The 21,903-nt window shown below is 39.3% G+C and overlaps 1 protein-coding gene across 5 annotated transcripts in view; it reads right to left on the bottom strand.

Annotated features, from left to right (window-relative positions):
• Nucleotides 1-787: 787 nt before the first annotated feature.
• NBEA (neurobeachin) overlaps nucleotides 788-21,903 on the bottom strand; it is a 694,224-nt gene continuing 673,108 nt past the window's right edge. For all 5 annotated transcript variants that reach the window (XM_078070461.1, XM_078070460.1, XM_078070459.1 and 2 more), the window contains 7 exons: nucleotides 21,663-21,734; nucleotides 19,556-19,711; nucleotides 18,870-19,040; nucleotides 7,844-7,945; nucleotides 5,608-5,804; nucleotides 4,474-4,625; nucleotides 788-2,649 (listed from right to left, as the gene is read on the bottom strand). In XM_078070461.1, coding sequence (XP_077926587.1) covers nucleotides 2,559-2,649; nucleotides 4,474-4,625; nucleotides 5,608-5,804; nucleotides 7,844-7,945; nucleotides 18,870-19,040; nucleotides 19,556-19,711; nucleotides 21,663-21,734 — 941 coding nt within the window. In that variant the 3' untranslated portion in view covers nucleotides 788-2,558. The remainder of the gene's footprint in view (nucleotides 2,650-4,473; nucleotides 4,626-5,607; nucleotides 5,805-7,843; nucleotides 7,946-18,869; nucleotides 19,041-19,555; nucleotides 19,712-21,662; nucleotides 21,735-21,903) is intronic.

Here is a 21,903-nt window from a genome sequence, read left to right on the forward strand (position 1 = left end):
GATTTCGGTGACAGTTCAGATGATGGTTCTAGAAGCGGGGAGTTGGTTTAAAGAGCCACCGGTAGCCAGCCTGACTGAGTGACTGATGGGCCACCAGAAGGCTGGTGTGAGGGAGCCGGCTGGGCTTATGATGACTGACAGGTGTCTGGCTGGGGGACAGGGTGGAGAGTGATAGGCGCAAGCCTTTCTCTGGCTGCTGTTGGTTGGCCTTTTGGTCTGGAGTATGCAGATGGAAGCCTGCTTGCAGGTCTGTCACTCCCTGGGCCGGCCTGGCTGCCAGCCCACTGCCCGCACTGAACCAGAGCGACCGAGCCCCCTTGGCACCCCCCCCCCCCCCGCCTTCCTCCCCCGCCCCGGCCCTGCTGACAGCGGCTCCTGCCGGTTGCTCAGTCCCTGCTTGTGTCATGCCTGGTCCAGGACAAATTCTAGAAAGCATGGTTCCAATAAGAACAGCATTATTTGATAATATTAATGTAATGAGCAATTGTACTCTTCACCATCACTGGCATTTAGTTCCTTTTAAATAAAATAAAAATAATCCAGAAAGTGGATTATGTGGAAGAAACCCCAGGGCTGTTTCCCTCTGGTCACTGTTGCCCCAAATCCCTGCCAGATGGTCAAGCAGAGAAGCTCGTGTTTCAGCAAATTACGGAACCTCATTAGGACTCTATTTCATGTTTTGAGATGCTGTAGGCCTTTATATGAGGTGATGTTGATTTCTTAAACTTGTATGACAGCATAATGAATGCATGTCAGTGAAGTGTCCAATGAAATGTGAAACAATCAGTGAATTCTTTGCATATTTTATTTTTCTTTTTTTGATTTCCAACTCACACACATCTGGCATATTTTACATCTTTGCAATAAAACATGGTTACAATAGCTTAAGGAATTTATATATCCAAAATATTTCACCATGATCTCAAGATGAAATGAACTTGTCTTCCAGATGTTCGGTATCCTCCCACTTCTAAGCTACAAACTCAAGATATTGCTTACAGCCTGGTGATGAATAACTTAATCATTACGCTGATCCCCCAGAATTTCAGAATATCATAAATACAAACAACAATGAAGAAGGAATTCAGTGCTAAAACTTACTAATACAAGGTGGATGACAAATAAGTAATCACATCAATAAATAATGATATGTTTCTGGTGCAAAGTGCCAATACAAAGAACCCATTATCTTGTTGTATCTTTTTAAATAAATGACTGCAAGTGAGTATAAATTCTGAGAAAATTACATTCCTGGAACATGCCTCATAGCCCTACCGACACAATATGTACATCTATGACAATACGGCCACCAAATATACAAAGAAGAAACGTGAATAAAGTGTATATACCCCTGGGTGTATAACTTGATCAGTACAAGGTATGGAAAATCATTTGATACCCATCATTTTATATCATAAAAGATGAAGTGCCTTAGGCTAAGAATGTGGCTTTAGGTGAGAACTGCACGAGAACCTAAAAGAATAGCCTCAGTTATTGTTATAATAAAGTCTGACTCGTTATTAAAGAAACTAAGCTATTCGAGAACCAAAGAGGAAAAGAAAAAACCCAAGAAACAAAACCAAAAATAGTTAGCATCAGATTCTCCTCCCCTAATGTACACACACTAAACCAGCAGGATGACTCTGGAAGAGATGCCCAGGAGCTGGGAAGTCATTACCATGGAACTAACGATCGTGACTCCTATTTATACAATAAAAACCAAGACCTCATCCCTAAGCCCCCTTTCTGCTGTGTCTTCAAATTATGAAGGGTAAGGCTGAATTTTCTTTGTATAAAGTAGCAAAAATGGCAAATAATGGCTTAGTATCCAAATGCTTTATGAGCAAATTTCACTGAGAAGGGATGAATTTAGATTAAAAAGTGCAAACCATATTTTGGTGAAAATGTCAAAAATTACTGATTGAGCCCAAATTCAACCCTTTCATACAAGCTGTGTCCTTGGACAGATCTTTCTGGTTCATAGTGTGAATGCACCTGTTCCATCAAGACATCAGGATTAAAGAACATGCAAGTTGTAACTCCACAATAAAATTAAGAAACGTTTTGTTCTTTATACAAGGTTTTACTTTTACAAAAGTATCCCTTTAAATAAGATGCATCTGATGTACAAAGTATCAAACGTGTTTTTTTTTTTTTTTTCTCAGCTTGAAAAGAGGCTGGAAATGGGATGCAGGTTAGGTTCAAAGCTTAAACTTTGTAACAACTGGACACAAGGTTCCTCAGAATTGTCAAAAGTCTCTTGTGACGCGTCCTACTACCTTTTCTCAATAAACAACAATATATGAAATAATTACCAAAACATCTCCTAATTCATATAATTTACATGATATAAGCTTGCTTGGTAGCAGCTGGTGTTCAGTCGTGAAAAAACACACAAAGTAAAATGGCTGCTGACTACAATGTACAGCTATTGCTGGGTGTGATGGAATGTACAAACGGAGGTCGATGTAGACGAGTTTTTTCCACCAGAGATATTGCCTTTCCATGCAGCACTTGTGCTCTCAGCTCTGACTTGGCTTTTGGTTCTTCATTTGTCTTCAGTATCTGTTCTGATGCTCATAATGCCACCGATTAAAATCTATATTAAAAGCTACAATGCTACCGGAAGCCATGCCAGTGATCAGCGTCCTGGAAAAGCAGAGACGGCAGTTAAGAGTGATGCAAAATCACTGACGTGGTTGCTACTTTCTACTAGACGGTATCACGATCTCTGAGCTCCCCAGGGTCTTGGTTTTGTGGTCATCGACACAGGTTTTATTCCTGGTCCTCCTGGGAGAACTGGAATCAATCCTGCTCAGACCCGGACTGCCAGACCAAGGGTTGTTCAGCTTGGGATCAGACAGCTCATCTGATAAATACCGTTCGAGTAAGCACCCTCAATGTGCGTATGCCACTTCTGTGCGCGTGCCACTGCTCCAACATATCAGGGACATTATAAGACACAAAAATAATTGAAATCGGGGCTGAGATTCAAATAGAAATAGAAACTTGATCAGCGTCTTTCTTCACTCCTCTTTGGAGACTCCTGACACGACTGTGACTGCAGACGCTCCCCATCTACCCTCCCTCCTGATGCCTACTGAATAGAGCCTCTCTTGCCCTCCTCACCCCTCCAGAAAAGTCAATCACTTCCTTCTCCTGCCATGCTGTCCCTGCTCCCCTCATATACAATTATTATGATTATTTGAGCTCCTAGGGGGTCAGTAATCTTAGGACTTGGTAGTGCTTAATCTGTGATGGGGGCAAGGGTTCGAAGCATGAATACATGAATGAGTAAGAATGTCAGGGAGAACATTTAAACTACTTAAAAACACAATTTCAAATACTTTATTTCAAATACTTTAGAAACCCTCATGTATATACACGTAATTACACAATAAAGCATTCCCATCTACTCATGAATATGGACTACAGTATTTTGGAATACCGCTTCTTAAAAGTTTTCTTTAAAGACAGGCTGGGCTGCAGATCAAATATATCCCTTCCCCAAACTAAATTAAATTATGTTGCTTTTCTTGATGACCTCAGTAACATCTTACTAGATTGTGAAGATGCTTTGTTAAGTTTGTGATATAGCCTTACTATTTATAATATTTTGAAACCCATATCTTTATAAAGAATATACCTATAGTTGAAAAAAGTTGGTTAATAAGCTTTTCTTATTTCTGTTAAATATACAGCAAAAAGAAGAAATTACATACACATTAAGATTACAGAGTTTAAAAATTTTTAAATCTAGAAATTTTAGACTTCATATTCCAAGTATCCTTTTCACTTTACAGTAAACCCCAAGGTGAGTTTTAGGAAATAGTAAAATCCTCTTGCCAATCAAGGAACAATGGAAAATCATATTAATTAATTAACTCTGTCAATTCTTTCAAAAAATAAAAGATTATAGTGTTTCAGGGAAATATATAAAATATAACAAAATAACATAAATGAGGAATATGTGAATAAGGAAGTGGGAGGTGGGGATTGTTTCAGTAACAGGTGAGTGTTTTGCATCTTTTCAAGCAGAGGCCAGCTGCTGGAAATTGCTAGCTACAGGTATGTCTCAAGCTGAAACACACCTGTGCTGAGAAACATGGATCCCTTCTCAGAATGGAAGCCAGGGGGTCCGGTCTGAGACGAGGTGAGGGTCTTAGAACAGAGACGTTGGTGGGAATAATTCTGTTTTGAGCAGTGTCTGGATGTGCCTGTTCTTCCTCGGACCCATTTCTTCCTTTCTTTTTTCCGCCCCCCACCCCCTCTTACTCTCTTCCTCTGTTTTCTTCTTCCCAGACTCCTTTCTTAGTGCACTTACTCCCCTCCTCTATTTACCCTTTTCTGTGCTACTCTTTCTTCCATCTGGGCGCTGGAATCTTATTCACAGCACATTTCACCCTTGGTAGAATGTAAAGAACTTTCAGTGACAGCCCTCACATGCTTACATTTCCCCCCGATGGGGCTCACCTCTGGTCATGGGACAAGTCCATTGCTCTGATGCCAGCATCACATCCGGGGTAAATGTACAGCTGCTTGAAGTCACAGGCCTGCCAGACCTCCACCACACCATTGTCCCCTCCGGTCACCAGGTTCTGGCCATCGCTACTCAGGAGAATGGCCTTCAGAAAAGGCAGAAAAACAACAATTCGTCTCAGCTTTTCCCATTTGGTCAATGCTCATTTACTGAAAAGCACTCCACACAGTTCCCTCATAATTATTATCTACTTTTAGCCATTGGTCCAAGTTGCCTGACGTCCAGTCCCCAGCATTTCCAATGTGGAATTCATCAGAGTTCTTACATAAACAAAGGGTCTTATTAAAGCCAATAAGGTTACAAAATAACAGAAGTCCCAAAGGGAATATTATCAATCTAATTCAGGAAGAACTTGAGAATTAAGGAACATGATGTTTTAAGTCCTGAATATTAACAATGTCAAGACTTTCAGAACAAATGGCGGAAGCATATTTTAAAACAGCTTTTAATAATGATAAACCAACAATTACAATTCATTTATGAGTGAAGGGCAATCTGGTACATGTAATTTTGGTCTGGGGCTCTAAAGGTAAGATTCTTTGACAATAAACTCACATATAATGTCAGGGGGTGCAGCACAGTTTATAAAGGAGCCAAAGAAAAATCTCCTTAGGGGTCTGACCTCTAATCAAACAAAAGCTGTCATCTCTAAAATCTAATTCACTGAGTTAACTACTTGGGATTAAATGAATTTTGGGTTTGTTCAAAGCATCCATCTACATGCATTTACATGCTTTTAAAACCAGCACACATTTGGGGTGCCTGGGTGGCTCAGTTGGTTAAGCTTCTGCCTTCGGCTCAGATAGTGATTTCAGGGCATCCCCCCTCCTCTCCTGCCCCCATCAAGCCCTGCCCTATTCAGCGGGGAGTCTGCTTCTCCCTCTCCTTCTGCCCTACCACCCTGTTCATGCTCTCTCTCTCAAATAAATAAATAATCTCTTAAAAAACAAACCAGCACACATTTATTTATCCAGATACCAGAAATTCTATCATGAATCGTTTAATGTAAAATAGTCGATCAATCTCGTGGCTTCAGTCCCTGTTTAGCACTGAACATGCAGATTTACCCTGGTTGAATCGTTGATCTCCATCTGAGCCAAAAGTTTCCCATTAATGCTGAAATTGCTGAATCGCCCTCGTTCATAGTATATGATACAGTGGCCTTCGCTAGAGACGGAAATCAAGCGTGGGAACAAGCAGTTTTCTGGTCCTTCAAGGGCTCGCAGCAAATCTCCAGTGATGGTGTGGACAAGGCAAGGGCCCTCTGCAGAAGGAGGAAATCCATGGCCAGAGTCATTCGTGACAAGTCACATATGAGCTCTCACTAACCTACAAAGCCTACCTGGGTATGTACACTCCGATTTGTTGCAAGAAGGCAGAAAAGAAAAGAGGTAAGCCTGGCAGGAGCCAAGCACTGATGGTATATTTAAACAGATCATATACGCAACTGATGAATCATTGAACACTACATCTGAAACTAATGATATACTATATGTTGGCTAATTGACTTTAAATAAAAAAATATATATATAAAAAAAAAAACACCACACAGATCAAATACAGAGAGCTGTTAACACACACAGAACTTCCCAACTTTTTATCTAGGGAAATACTTGGTCTTTTCCCTCACGAGATAATATTCATAAAAAAAGATACACTTCATAGATAACGTGACAAGAGAAGATTGTATGTCCCGAAGTTTTCTTTTTTAGTTTGTGTTTTTGGAAGTTTTCTTTTTTAGTTTGTTTCTCAAAAGTTTAGGAGAATTATCAAAGCAACTGCTAATTTTCTTGAGTATCATCAAAACTTTAACATTGTACCACATAAATACATTACTATGAAATGAGTTTTGCCTTCTCTATAGTCCATACACAAAATGTAAAAGGCAAAATTAAGATATTTAATTAAGTAATTCATACTACAGAAACATGTTTCGTCTGTAAATATGAACAATGAGGCAAGAGTATAAAAAAGTAAGCTGGGGAGTGACTTATTTTGTTCTGATTTCTGCCCTCCCCCATAGAAATTGTGTTGATAAGATAAAAATTTTACTAGGCAAGTTGATAGAAATAACTGGTTCATATAGTTTTGTATTACCCACCCCCCAACAAAACAACCTCACACAGACAGTTAATTAATTACATTTCTATTTTCCAATTGACTCCAGTAGATACGTAGTTTACAAAACAAGTGGCATTAATAAGGCTATACCTAAATTTTTTCCTGATTACTAAAGTGATAGAAAATACAGAAAATTTGGGAGAAAAAGAAAATAGCAATCACCTCTAATATCGCCCATCGCTTTTAGAAAATACCGTTTTTTTCCTATACCTACTATGTGTCTTTGTTTTCTTTTCCTTTTCACTTTACAGGACAGAATAATATTACACATGTTGTTGCTCTTTTTTTTTATTTTTTTAAGTAAAAAGACATTTATTGAAAATATCCTATGTGTCCACAGGGTCATTTTACTCTTAGATACGAAAGTGAAAAAACATAGTCCCTAACCTTCAGACATTATATCCGTTCTCCATAAAGCAGCCAGGATAAGCTCCTGAAAACCAAATCTGATCATCGCATCACTTTGCTTAAAAAAACTTCAGTGGGTTCCCACTATGCTCCGAACAAAATACACAGGGCAAACCCCTATGCCCCCGGCCCTCCCGCCTGTCAGCCCTCTTGCTCCCTAAGTCTGCGCCACAGTATCTACTCAGCCCCTCTGGTATTCTTGCAGTTTCTCCTAGGCATCAGGCTCCTTCTTGCCCCAGAGCCTCACCACGGAGAATTGGGCTTCTGATCCGGAATTAGAATCCAAGTTTCCTGACTTTTTCTGAAACAACACTTCATCCACAAAAAGTCAAACCCTCAACAAGTGATCATGTTTCCTTTCCCACCAACCTCTACACAGCCCCGGGCCTTATGAAGGAAGGGGCTCTGGAGGGAGGTGGGTCCAAGGCTATGTCTGAGAAGCAACCTGACGCCCCCAAGACTCCCACTGCTTCACGGATACCTCCCCCAACTTTTATATGTTATTTTTAATGGCTGCATCCTAGGGATGTGCTGCAGTTTAATTTACCAGTGTTCTGGCTAGAATGCTGGTGACCACAAAATACTACATAACATTTTATGTATATTCCATATTAGTACTAGTAAATATTAATAATAAAACAAAACAGTTGCAAAGAACCCAGGGATTCCATTGTCTGTAGAGAGGCTCCTAAAGGAAATAAATCATAAATCATGGTTAACTTGAGAAAATAGTACAGGTTTTAAAGACCTAAAATGAAGGAAATGCCTTCTGACCTTTAGCACCACTGATAACAAGTCCAAGTTCTGCACAGACAGAAACACAGACAACTTCATGGTCATGGCCTGTGAGGACAGCTCTGGGTGCTGGATAGTCACCTGCAAGGAAAAAGGAGCAGTGAGTTAGTACAGACCGATGCCAGAAATGAAGAGCTACACCATTAAATCGAACATTTAAAAGTCGTTCATGTTTATTAAGGGCATTTACTAGCTGTGTGACCATAAGCCAGTGGCTTAACCTCTCTGCTGTTTCCTCACCTGTAAACTACTGCTACAGTAAACCTACAGCGTGGGTCCTTCAGGTGACTTGAATAAGTTGACAGATGAGACGTGCCTACAACATTGCCACAGTGGTGATGGCTCTCCTGCCTTTCCTATTGTTATGAAACAGACACCAAGCCTGCCAAAGCACATATATGCATTTTCTCACTTACTTACGGCAATATTCACATGAGGCAGGGACTGTGATTATCCCTATTTTATAGCCTAGAAACCCAAGGCTTTGCAAGGTTATTCAACCTGCACAAGTTCATACAGCTACCAAGTGCTGGAATTGAACCCAGAGCTATCTCATTTTGAAACCCATGCTCTTACCCATTTAAAAATGTTCCCTAAAATCTCCAACAAAACAGGCTGAGGTGCTTTGATTTTGAGGGGAGAGGAAAGTAGTGAAGGAAAGAAGAGATGATCATCTTGAGTTTTCCCTTGACTTAATATTAAATCGAATTTAGCTAAAAAGTCCAGCTGCGTTATGTGACATAAGCATTTTCACTGCTAAGTGCTTTTGCAATCATTAAGGGGATGACTTTTAAGTGACAGGCATTCTTCTAAGCAGGCAAGGTACAGAGTGTAGAGAGGTGTAAGGCATAACCTGGAACTCCTGAGAACTCCTCAAACAACCGCAGCCTTCCCCAGGCTCGACACTGGAGATGCTCGCCAATGCAAGTGTGAGGAAGAACAGCTTATGTGCACCGAGTACAGCAGGGATCAGAAGCCCGCCATATAAAGACAGCATCGGAATGTCTGCTGAGTAACCTGCACAAAGGCAGCGTGAGAAGGATCAGCAAAGTTGAGAGGGCATCATGCCTCACATTGTCTTACGGGGCAAACTGTTGGGAGAAGCCCGTCTGGGACAGAAATGAGGGGTCTCTACAGTCTTGGGTGCAGACTTGTGAAGGAAAAGGAAACAATAGCAAGTCACAGAGGCACTGTGGAAGGTGAATGGGCTATGGTGCCAACCTGGGTAGGGTTCTCAGTGGTCCCATTGGTGGGTGGGAAAAGAGAGCCAGTGTTGGCCATCCTGGGCCTATGTGAGGATCTTTAAAAGACTCACTGAAGTGAAATTCTACTGAAAGTGGGGTGATCAGAAAGGAGGATGTGAAACACTTAGTAACAGTACAGTTTGGACCTGAACCACCCAATCAGATTCAACAAATATTTATCGATGCCTTGTAATACCCCACTATTTCCATTTTTCATTAACATCACGCTTATTAATGTCTTGTGCCTATTAGTTTTTATTTTATTTATTTTTAAAAAGATTTTATTTATTTATTTGACAGAGAGAGAGAGAGCAGGAGAGCACAAGCAGGGGGGAGGCCCAAAGGGAGAGGGAGAAGCAGGCTTCCCGCTGAGCAGGGAGCCCGACGCAGGGCTGGATCCCAGGACCCTGGGATCATGACCTGAGCCGAAGGCAACCGTTTAACCGACTGAGCCACCCAGGCGCCCCCGTTTTTATTTTTAAACAGTTCTAGCTGACTCCTATTGTATGACTTTGGTTTATCTGGATGTGTGGTTTAGATGACTCTACAGTAATACCTTAGCAAACAGTAAGTGGTATACATAAATACGCCTCTGTGCATACATACAAATATATTATTTCATCTTAAGTTATCAGGTTTATTGACCATTACTTTTTCTCCTTGAAAAGGCATGTTGGAACTTGGTCTTGTAACTGCAACTCTTCCAGAATCCTTGGTATTTCTCAAACTAGGGTCTGTGTACCCTGGGCTCTGTGGATGTTTTCTTGGGAGTGAAAAGTTCCATGAAAAATTTTAAATTTCAGATTTATACTCTGATGATACTCTCAATATATTTGTTAACCAGTTATAAAGATGAGATCTCTCTTTGCTGTCAAAAATTTATGCCGTGGCAATTTAAAATTGACATATGCTTTAAAAATTAAGATGAACTAATTAATTCAGTGTTTCTCAAACTTGTTCATGGGGTCCAAGAACACAGTCCTCAGAGTCAGAGGGTTTTTTGTGGGGGTGGAGGGGTTAAGGGTTAATGACAATTTTGTTCTCTTTAAAAGGGATCAGTGTAACAGTGAAGTTTGAGGAACATTTTTGTAGATTAATTTTTTTCTCCAAGGTCACAAATTCTTTTCATGTTGGTAGCTTCCATAAAGCTACCTGATTTTCCTTTGTTTTTAGAAATAAATAATTAAAAATTAGCTACATATTAAATATTTATAACACATGTATAAAATTAAGAGAAAAAAATAAATTCACTTGTGCTTACCTCCTAGGTTAAGAAATATAGAACATTACCAGTAACTTTGGTGCTTTCTTATATCTTATACTTACGCCTTTTTATTTATTTATATTTTTTTAGGAGAGAGAGAGAGAGCACGCATGTGTGAGCCGGGGCTGGGAGCGGCAGAGGGAGAGGAGAGTGTGAATCTCAAGCAGGCTCCATACCCCTCGTGGAGCGGACTGGGGCTCCATCTCATGACCATGAGATCATGACCTGAGCCGAAACCAAGATTAAGACGCTTAACCGACTGAGCCATCCAAGGGCCCCAGACATGCCTTTTTAAAAAAAGTTCTGTATTTTTCTCTTTTGTTCATTCTGCTTCACCTGGTTGTTGAGTTTGTGATCTTTTTTAATAGTGCTTGAGTTCCTTCCGTGCCGGCCTGTTCTTCCCTGTCAATCCTGTTCCGGATGGGGTGCCCCCCACTCCCAATTCTTGTCTCTCAGAGAACCGCCCTGTGCTTTGGGCTTGACATGGCTCTGAGCGTTGCCTCCCGGGCTGCGATGCCTGGGCCTCACTGTGGAGGGGGCAGGGGGGGGGGTGCGAAGTGAATGTTCAAGGGCTGGCAATTGTGCCTGCCTCCTGGATAGCCCCTCCCTTGGCACCGACGTGACCCGCAGCACCGAACAGCTGCGCCGGCGCTCCAATCCTGTGCCCCACAGTGGCCGGACGGAAGGCAACAATAGGTCTGGGAAAATTCTGGGGGAAAAGAGCATAACTAACTAAGATGCCTCATCCTGCATGGCACACAATGCGCTTCCCTCTGGTTTGCCAATACTTCCTCCTTTACACCCACCCATCTTCTGTCTCTCCAGGAATTGCTCAGTTTTATGTGAGCTTTCCCAGATCCATCAATTTCCATTTTGCTTTTGAGGCATCTCTCTGATGGAGTATGGAAGAAGGGGGATGGCGGCCCAAGTGAGTGTGTCATCTTCTTCTAAGTTTATGTATACTGCTATAATGTGTTTGAATATTGGCAAAGTATCCATTTATATTTGTCAGCAGTCCCGGATTTGTCTGAGACATATTTATAAAATGATGCTTCAAAGATGCCTTGCGTTCCCTGGTAAAATGAGAATTAAGATTTTCTGTGTAAATATTATCCTTAATTTTTCTAAGATTATTTTATGTCAGAGAGACTGGTGAATTGAAAAATCCTGAAATTATATGTTTAATAAAATTTACATAAAGAGTTTTCTAAACTTTTCCCTTATAGGCTACAGAAAAAAGTAGAAAGCAATCTAGTTCTCTTTCAGGGAACTGAAAAACATGTATAAAACTATTCCTCATGTATGTAATTTATTTTCTATTAAGAAGTAAGGTTTTCAAAGGCTCGCCTCTGATTTAGAAAGCTAAAAAATTTTTTTTCATTACAATCTCCCCAGATCATTTGAACATATTGTGGAACTTAACTATTAGGGGATATTGTTTAGGGCCCCTAACAGCATTGTTTTCCCTCTTTAAACTAGAGAAAAGTCAATAAAATGTTATTCGGGGGTTTCTGAGTTGGGAAACCCGCAGCAGGGGGAAAGCATATTTCCCTGCCAGGGACATTTCATTGCCAGGGACAGATGTCACATACCCCAACAATCATTCAAAATCTTGGGAATATTCTGTCACTGTCACATCACAATTGATGGATGTAGCTGGGGGTTAAAGGGCCTGTGCACAGGGAGGTGCAGGTGAGGACCCCCCCCACTAGGACCACAGCGTCATCGCCCTCACCCCCCCTCATCTCCTCAACAGAAGAGCTCTCCGTGTGATGGAATCCCCATGGATGATAAAGAACAAACATGCCCGATTTTGAGATTGCTTATAGGCAAGCATTTGGAAACTCCAAATATAAAAGGCTTATTATAAACAGATTCCATCTCATTTTTAAGCAAAAGCCATTTCAATATTTTCAGAATGGGTGATGAAAACAGTACAAAGATATTAGATGCTGTTATTCACATGGCACTGATGAGGAACTTTTTCAGTGAGATGGGTCTCTGCTTTTAGAGAAATGATCAAAGTAAAGATACTCATGGTTCTTATTATTTTAAACCTTATTTGTGGCACTACTACGCAGGGGGAAGCTTTGGTCCTTCTGAATTAAGAGCTAAACAAAAACAGCAGAGTTTCTACAATCTATGACCCTCAGCGCAGTTCTGCTGGAGTCAGAGGATGAACGTCTCGATGATATATGACGTTCAGATTTTATCTACAACCTTTGTTAGCTCACTGCAGAATCCCTGTGGAAGGTATTTTCATTCATGTTTATACCTACATAAAAACCGGATGGCTTGAAATCCCAGAATAAGTATTTTATTCACTACTCTGATTTTCAAGATTTATTTTTAAAAAACTGCTAGATAATTGTTAGGGCAGCTCAGAAGAACTGTGTCCGTGAAGAGTCCCTTATGGAGACTCTGTGTCCTCAGCCACCTGCAGAGGTCTGGCCCAAGCACCCACAGTGCCTGGGCCTACATTTTCCACAGGTCACAGGTGACCCACATAAAAACATCCCCGGGCTTGGAAAATGTCCTCTGATGTGGTTTCCTTTTTATTACATACTCACAGAGTACTCACTGGAAAACAGAAGATAGCTATTCATTAACTCTACATTTTTTTCTCTTGCAGAGATGACACTGACCACCTCTGAGCACTGAAATGGCAGGACAAATCTCCTCCCTTGAAGTCCTGAACCTGGATCTAGGTCAAGGACATTACTGTCCTGCCACTACCTTCCCCAAAGTCAACAGTATAATCCAAGGAAGTAGAGCTTTGCATAACGCCCAGAGACACCCCCAACCCTCCCAGAGCGGATCTGAAGTTCTCTGATCACGGAAATGTATTAGTCAACTCCTACATTTTTTTTATATTGCTTTTGACCCCAGCCAAAGAGCCTTGCAGCCTCAGTTCCATAAAGGGACAGGAAAGGCACTGACCAAGTGGTATTCAGCCCCCTTCTCAGTCAGGAACCTTATAAAGTCTCCCCATGTTAGGCTGAGGGGATTCAAGGCTGAGAAAAGGATGTTACATTTCAGACGTCATTTTTGAAAGTCCGAGGAGTTAGGAATTGTTCACAGATAACTATGCTTCCTCTGATACATTTCATACATTCATAAGCCCTAGATAAGATCCCTTGGTCTGAGAAGTGAGGCAAACATACATATATGTTAAAAATATCTCTGGACTGTCCTTTGTCCAGGCTTTCATCTGGTACGATACCAGTGGTTAGTGGTGGTCATGGAGCTGGGCACCAGGATAGCCACAGTAAGAGAAGGCTGGATGCAAACAAAGAGAGGCCTAGGATTTGGCAGATGTTTAGTGACAGGCTGTGGCTGGCAGGAGGCTCGGTGTCCAGAGCTGAAGCTCACACAATGGGAGCCCAGGGAAGGGATGTGCGCACAGCTGGAGTCTCCTTTTCAACGGGCTTCTCGTTTCATACTTTGCATAATGCTCATACATGAGCTAAAAGACTTATTTTTAAAAAGTGAGATTGAAAAGGCATAATCATGTCTTATGCATGTCACTCGATGAGTATCTGTAGATGTGATCTGAAAAGATGAACAGTAAATTCTCTTCCAAAATTTCCTACTGCTATGATTTAAAAAATGTCCTATGTATGTATCGACAGACTCTCTACCAAGCACCTTATATCTGGTATAAACATTACAACCACACACTCTAAAAGCAAATTGGATTTTGAGCTGAGGTCCCAGTGTATTTTAAGTGTCTGCTGAAGAGACAACAATGTTGACTTGCCCCTCTTGTGACTATCTTGTTGGAAGCTACAGCACGTAATGAGAAATGTCAAGTCCCAAGATCAATGAAATTTTGGGCTCCAGGGATTCAACAGGAATAGCATTGATCCTTTTAAAGAACACCAGTCAGAGATGGGTTGTAATATATTGCGAAGAGGGGCTCAGGAGGATAAACGGCCAAGTCCAAGATACCTACCTGACAAAAAAAATGCAATCAGCTTTTAGCACAAATTGCCTGCTCTGCTCTCCTTTCTTTCATGCAGTAGGCTGATTCCAATTAGAGTGCGCAAATTAATTTTTATCACTTCCAAATTAGTTTCAGAATTTGTGCAAAAGAGTGTTTCAGATGAAAGCATCTGTCCCTCACATCTCTGCGATTCTGTTATCTAGTCAGGGGCCTATTTAAATCTCCAAGAAAATTTTCTATGTTCAAAGTCCCAAGTTTGAAAGAGTAACACTGGATATTAGTATTAGAAAATATATTCATAAAACAACTGTAATTCAACTGCAACCTGTGCTAGCTAGCACCTGCTTATTTCTTTTATGGTCTGAAACTCTTTATAATAATCTGCTTATAAATGTTCATCGTCTTTGTGGCGAATCCAATAAAAGTATAAAAATAACTAGGAAAAGACTATTTCTGAGATGTCTGAATTAGCCACAATAATATATTTGACTCAATGAAACCATAAACTCTTTCTGCACCTACCTAAAAAAATCTACAAGCATTAGTTATATTTTCTCTGTGGTACTAACAGAGCTCTCCATTAAAAAAGAATAATGACAATGCAAAAGGGACATAAATATATTAGCCACTTGAATTAATCTTGAGAAAGGGATTAAGTGAATCCTATCATTTTATGTTGTGCTGAATAAATAAGATTCAGCCTCTGACATACAAAGCAATTCAATGTCCACACCAAGACCAAACCCCTGAATTCTAACGGCTACTGGCATATTATGTTTCACACTAGGACTTCCCCCTTCAAGTCTAGGTTAATATATACAACCCTCAAAACCTAAGGGCATTGTGTCGCACACTTTAATATGAATTTAGACATAACCAGCTTTTTGGTCTTGAGTAGCAATGCATTATAAGATAGAAAACACACAGCCTGATTCTCTGACCTGTGAATTGGTAGCTAGAATAGATTAAACTGGGACAGAAAAAAAAAATCTTTTTCTTTCATGTTGTGAGTTTTCTGATGGCAAGGACTATGTCTGTGTCAGCACCCATGGCTGATCCCTGATGTGACAGGCAATTCAGTGTGGGCTGTGACTGCCTTTACAAAAAAAAAAGTGCATTTACCGGTATATGTAGTCTCTCTAGTCATGCATACCTGTGTTACCAGGTTGGCTATTTTAACAGACTCAGTGAGCCATAAATCACTCTATCAAATACTAGATATGACTAATTATTAATTTTTTACTATTATAATTATCCATATGGTAAAAAGCTGACACCAATTTTTAACGTAATTATTATTTTGTACCCAAGATGTAAGACTAAACATTTTGTAGTATGATACCAAATATTATGATAGCAATTTATGATTCATGTAATAAATACTCAATGTGTTCAGTACATTCAAGCAGAAAAAGCAGTTTGGTGATTAGTATAATATGGGTTTTTGGAAACTCCAGAAGGCCAGAGACTTTGACTATCCAGCTTTCCCAGAGGCTAAGATAGGACCAGCACCCAGTAGGCCTTCAATACATGCTTGTTGCTTGCCTAACACTTTAGGTGATCATCCTGTTTATTCTAGAAGAGCATTTCTCCCCCCTTATATTAAGGATGATGGATGAAATAAAGCCATATGACATACGTCCATATTAAATGTTCAAGAAGTCTTGGCATGGTGGGTTTTATAAAGTCATTTAGGGTCGTAATGATGACAATAGTTTTGACCAAAAATAAATTCTTATTAATGGAGGCAACAGTAAAAGATATGTATCAATAACATTCTTAATTTCTTAAGGATAATCTTGTCTTTGTTGAAAGCCTAAATAAAATGCTGCATTTAACAAATACAATATTCACAATTTTGTTCTTAAGGGTCAATATAAACATTTTTATTTATATAGCTCCCGTTGTAGGGCACTTTAACCAGTCTAAGTATTACTACGTTTAATTTTTCTTGATAACTGAACGACTAAAGCAACTTTCGTTAACCATCTTTTCATTTAAAAGATCATCAGAAAATCACATTAAAATTAAGTAGCTAACACAGACAATTACGATAACTTAACATGTAAAAAAATTCTTTACCTCATAGCAGTATGATATATAAAATATCTTATCTCAGCTACCCGGTGGTAGCTTTTAAGAAATGAATCCTCTTTGGGGAACTACCATTTTCATCATTTCTGAGCTCCAGTTTGAAGATGTTAGTTAATGAGATTTCAAGCACTCTTCTGTTTCTTAAAAAAAAATTTGTTATCTAAAATCTTTTAATTTTTATCAATATAGATGGAAGATACTACACAGACCTGCTGCTTAATTTGACTTTTCTAATGAATACTACACTACTATGCAAATGAAGATTTGTAAATATGCAAAAATAAATTTAGATAAAATATATGTAATAATGTGCCACGCTTGAGAATAAGAAAGCCATCCATGGTAGATCGTGTCTTATACACATGTACACGTACACACACACACACACACACACGAATTCTGCTAAAAATGAAGTTTCTGGTTTTTTAATGGTATGGTTTTAGAAAAGAATAAATAAGGAGATTAACTTTTTAGTAGTTACAGTATGATATTTGTTATAATGTAGAATTGGTAGCTAATTGTTTGAGTTGGCTGGAAATCAAGCAACACTGAATATTTTTTTCCTCAAACCAGTTTGTTTGTTCACAACTTGGTTCACAACTTAGAGCAGAGGCTGATATGCATAATGCACTACTTTCTCTCACTCAGTGTCTATGCTAAGAGACGCTACTCCATGATATACTTCTAATTTCTTTATCTGTTGGTCTTCAGCTCCAGCAGCAAGAATGAAACCTCACATAGTATTTGGTTGCATCTGGTTCATCCCCCACTACCTTCATTCATATATATTTCATTTTACATATATTTCATTTTCTTCTCTACTATGATAGGGCCTTTGCTCCTATCAATCAAAAGCCATTTCCTCTTTTTGCAATATTCTTGTCAAAATGCTTAAGAGCGGGGGTGGGTGGGACTTGAAGGGTGGACAGACGTACAACTGGGCTTCGATCCTCAGCTTTCTCATAGGCTGGAATGAACAGACCAGGGGTGGCAGCCTCCCGCCATGCAGCTGAAACACAGCATCTCGTCCATTTGGCAACTACTCTTACAACATTTCAGTGGCAGATACCCAGCATTCCTGGAAAACTCTTATCTCTGTCTTGTCATAAAGAGGACCCAGACTCATGGTTCAGTTTGTTTGGAGGTACCGTGTAAGCTGTGACCAGCGTATGAATTACAAGTAGAATTGCCCTGGTTTAGGTACTTGTCATTATCAACATTGTACAGACACCATTATTTTATAGGAAATATTGCATTGAAACTACTGAAAGCTTGGTAATTAAAAACAGTGATTATTGCTAGGCAATCTCTTATCTAGTTCTTCATTTAACAATATATATTTTTTAAAGATTTTATTTATTTATTTGACAGATAGAGAGAGATAGCGAGAGAGGGAACACAAGCAGGGGGAGTGGGAGAGGGAGAAGCAGGCTTCCCGTGGAGCAGGGAGCCTGACGCGGGGCTTGATCCCAGGACCCTGGCTGGGACCATGACCTGAGCTGAAGGCAGACACTTAACGACTGAGCCACCCAGGTGCCCTTCTTTTAACAATATTGAAAACCCTATTATGTGTATCACTATCCCAGGAACCAGAGATTTAAAATGGAAAGGGAGAGACTCGTGATCCATTTTAGTGTTTCCTCAGAACAACAATTCCAAAGAATAATAACTGTTCTGCCATGAGCAAAAGAGGCCATGGAAAAACACGTTTGAGAAATTGTGGGTTAAGCAAATTTCAACAGATTTGTTTGTGTAAGTAAGACTTTCAGAACTTACTTACATAGTAAGAGTAAATGCACTGTTTTCTAAAATTATTTTACCCTGGAGTCCCCCCATTTTTTCCCTACAGGATATCTTAGGGAGTACTGTTGAATAAAAATACTTAGGAATCATCACAAGCAAAGGAACTGTCTTACTCAGTTTTTGGTGTCCGGATGCCTAGTCTGAAGGGAGTACCCGATCATTGTTAAACGAATGAACAGAGAAATTTACTAGACTGTGTGGTAGGAAGTAATAAGTGTCCTCACTGAGGCACAAATAAAACCTTATAGAAATTCAGAGGAGGGAGAGAATATATTCAGTTGAGAGAAATTATACAAAGTTTAATGGATGAGGAGATACTGAAGGAAATTTCTGAAGGATGGAGACATTTGGAGGTTGGGGGAAGACTGCCAACTACAGGGTCAATCTGGAAATTTCCCCAAGTTGAAGGTTACAGTAGTTACTCTTTTTATACTCTGACCATAACAACATTCTAGCAAAGATTTTTGCCACCTACAGCTTCCATATTTTAAAAACTAATGATGTATTGTATGGTGACTAACATAACAAAATAAAGTAAAATAAAATTAAAAAAGAATCCTTATAACCCTAGGAAAAGCTGTTAGAGAAATAAAAAAAGCAAAATATATTTAAAGAAACTTTAGTCTGATGGGACACTTCTACACAAATACTCACTGCTGTTGGGGTTGTCCCCTATGATGTGGTGTCGCCCGCTCCAGTACCAGAGAAGCAGGGTAGCATCTCGAGACCCAGACACAATGTAGCAGTCCCCGCCTATGTACGACTCAGACCTGGCCAGGCACGTGACCACATCCCAGTGGCCAAACACGATCTGAGTTAATTTCCCTGAAACACACAAAAAAACGGTAGGTTTAATTCATTTGTTATTTTTCTTTAAATGGTAATAAGCTTAACTTTATTTTACTAGATTTGTGAAAAGTGAATCCGTAAATGTGAAAATTTATAAGCTAATTCAAATTCAGCTACAGATGCTTTCTTGAATTTCTTCTGAAAAATGATACAAGAATGCTCCTTGGGATTTTTAAGGACATGACTTCGAAAACAACACAACCATGATTTTCATTCTCCAGGAGTTGGGCCAGACTAAGGGGAGGTTTAAGGTCTTTTACTGGACTTGATTTGGGGAAGGGACAGTAGTCCCATTTGTGCTATGAAATCAGGACTCATGCTAATGTTTGGAATGGATAGAGTTATAATGAGTTACTTACAACGTGAACATTTAATTTGAATCTTGACACTCAAGATGAAAATGCGTACATTATTAAGCATGATTTTATTTTAAGCTCTGGGTCTAACAAAGGCATTTTGAAGAGAAAAAGGTATTTCATAGTTACGCTTACCTGTTTCTGTAGAGTAAACTCTGAAGCTCTTATCCCAGAATCCACAGATAAGAATATAGCGATTATCTGCTGTGACCACAAAACAATGTGCATTGATTTGTATACTCTGATCAACAAGGTCCGTGATCTGCCGTTTGTTCACACCAGAGTTATTGGCTAAACATACACAGAAAAAAAGAATTTAAAGAAGGATTCCACAGGAGGTTCATCAAGGAATATTTTTATGCTTCTTTTATCTAGAAATGCGTTTTTAAGGCCATAAGATTATTAACATTTTAACATTTCCCCAGGAGGAATAGAAGCTTAATTTTTAGTAGCAGTGGTTATTTATGAACCATTTTATTTATTTTTTTTTTTTAAATTTTTTTTATTTATGAACCATTTTAAATATCTAAAAGTTGTCAGAAACTTCTCCCCCAATAAATAAAAACAACATGAAGACTTCAGATAATAAATTGAAAATAAAAATACTGAGATGCCTTGAATTCTATCCATGTTCGCTACGCACAAGTTCATTAGTGTCCAACAAGTTCTGTAGTCAGGAGGAAGAAATATTGTGTGAAGTATGGTATAGAAGGAAAAAAAAGTCTTAATAGTTGCCCCAATCTGTCATCTTCTGATGGCATTTACAATTCATGTGGAAAAAAGAGGGGAGAGGTTTGAGCAAGGGATGTTGTTATGTGGGCAGCCCCACAGGGAGCTTTAGGTCAGCAGCTTTAAAGACCTGGATTGTCAACAGACAGAAGGCCTTTCCAGAATGGGCTGGCAGGGGAGGAGACGAACAGAAAAGATGGGAGAGGGACTGGGAAGGAAGGAGACAGGCAGAGACTCCGGTGGATAGCACTGGGACTGAATCTGAATAAAGTCAGGAACTCGGAGACACCGTCTGATTTCCCTAGTGCCTGTCTGCATGCTAGCCTGTTCCGTTCTCTGCGCTGTCCTTTCAGGCTAAATCCCTGGGCTGAATTCTTAAACAGGAGATGCAGACGATCACCCACACTCTCTCACGCCAATTAGACTGAAGTGCTACTCTTTGTGGATTCCCACTAATGCTATAATAATAACAACGACCAGGGAGGTAAGCCAAAAAAAATTATACTGAGAAAGGTAAAAAAGAAAAAGAAAACCAAAGGTTCTGAGTCACTTGAAAACTGTGTAATTGGTCCTTGATTAATTAGAATAGAGCTGCTAATTTTTCCATGGTTACATTCCTGCTGCATGTGACACTGTCGATGTTTCTTGGACAAAGGAATAGCTGGAGTAGACTCTAAAATATTCCCAGTCCTAGACCTTATCTCTTCCCAAAGACATGTAAATGCTATTCCGCGTAGGGGTATAAGTAACTAACTTAAATGACTGCCTTTTAACTTATTTCTGGGTTCAAAGATGAAGGGAGAATTAAGAAATATAAGGAAAGATATACCATAACTTGCATATGGCTTTATATTTTTTCAAGGCATTTTTTGTTTTTTTCTAATTTAGTTCTCTACATGATCCCATGAAAAAGTCAGGACAAACATCCTGATCAGTCATCTTGCAGATAGGAAATTGAGGCCTAGGAAAAAGAAGGGGCTTGTTCTGGATCATCTGCTAATAAATGTGTATATGATTTAAAAATATTTCCGTTATCTTTTGTAAAGAGTTATAGCTCATAAGTTTGCAATTCATATGAAATCTTTAATTAAAAAAAATTGGCCCTATTGAAAGGAGATTTCTAGAAAAGATATCTTTCATGTTAGTTCTCTTTAATGATTTTTTTGAGTCCTCACATATTTTAAATATTTTAAATAATATATAGTTGTTAAAAAATAGTTTAGGCTGAAGGAAAGGACAGTTTGGAATGATTTGCCTTGTTTAGAGCCAACTTAAATGACCTCCTAAAAAAAAAAAAAAATCAAGAAAATGCCATAAATAATTGCTTAAATACCAAAAAGTTCTTAGATGGCATATTATGATCTACACAGCTCCTTGATGGTAATTCAATGTTATTTGCACACTAATTTTATGGCAGAAAAATGATCATTCGACTACCTTTTGTAATAAATAACTACATAGGAATCTGTGGACAGTCAGCATTCATGAAAATGTATTTTTGTTGTTAACGTACCAATTAGGGGGTCCATTTCAATGGGAAGATGATGAGCTTGATCCAAAGAGTATCCTGGAGCTCCTCTGAGGCCTAAAGTTTAAACAGAAGGAGAAAACTACCACAAAAGTCTCAGAGAAAAGGAACTTCCTAATAAGCAGTGTTTTATGATGATTGTAGAAAAGGTGTATTGCTTAAAAATTATTTGGCAAATTGTTGTAAGAATGATGGTCATACTACACATCTTTGTAGATACTCTCAA

The sequence above is a fragment of the Halichoerus grypus genome, chromosome 4 (genome assembly GCF_964656455.1).
Source record: "Halichoerus grypus chromosome 4, mHalGry1.hap1.1, whole genome shotgun sequence".
In the NCBI taxonomy this organism is placed as follows: Eukaryota; Metazoa; Chordata; class Mammalia; order Carnivora; family Phocidae; genus Halichoerus; species Halichoerus grypus.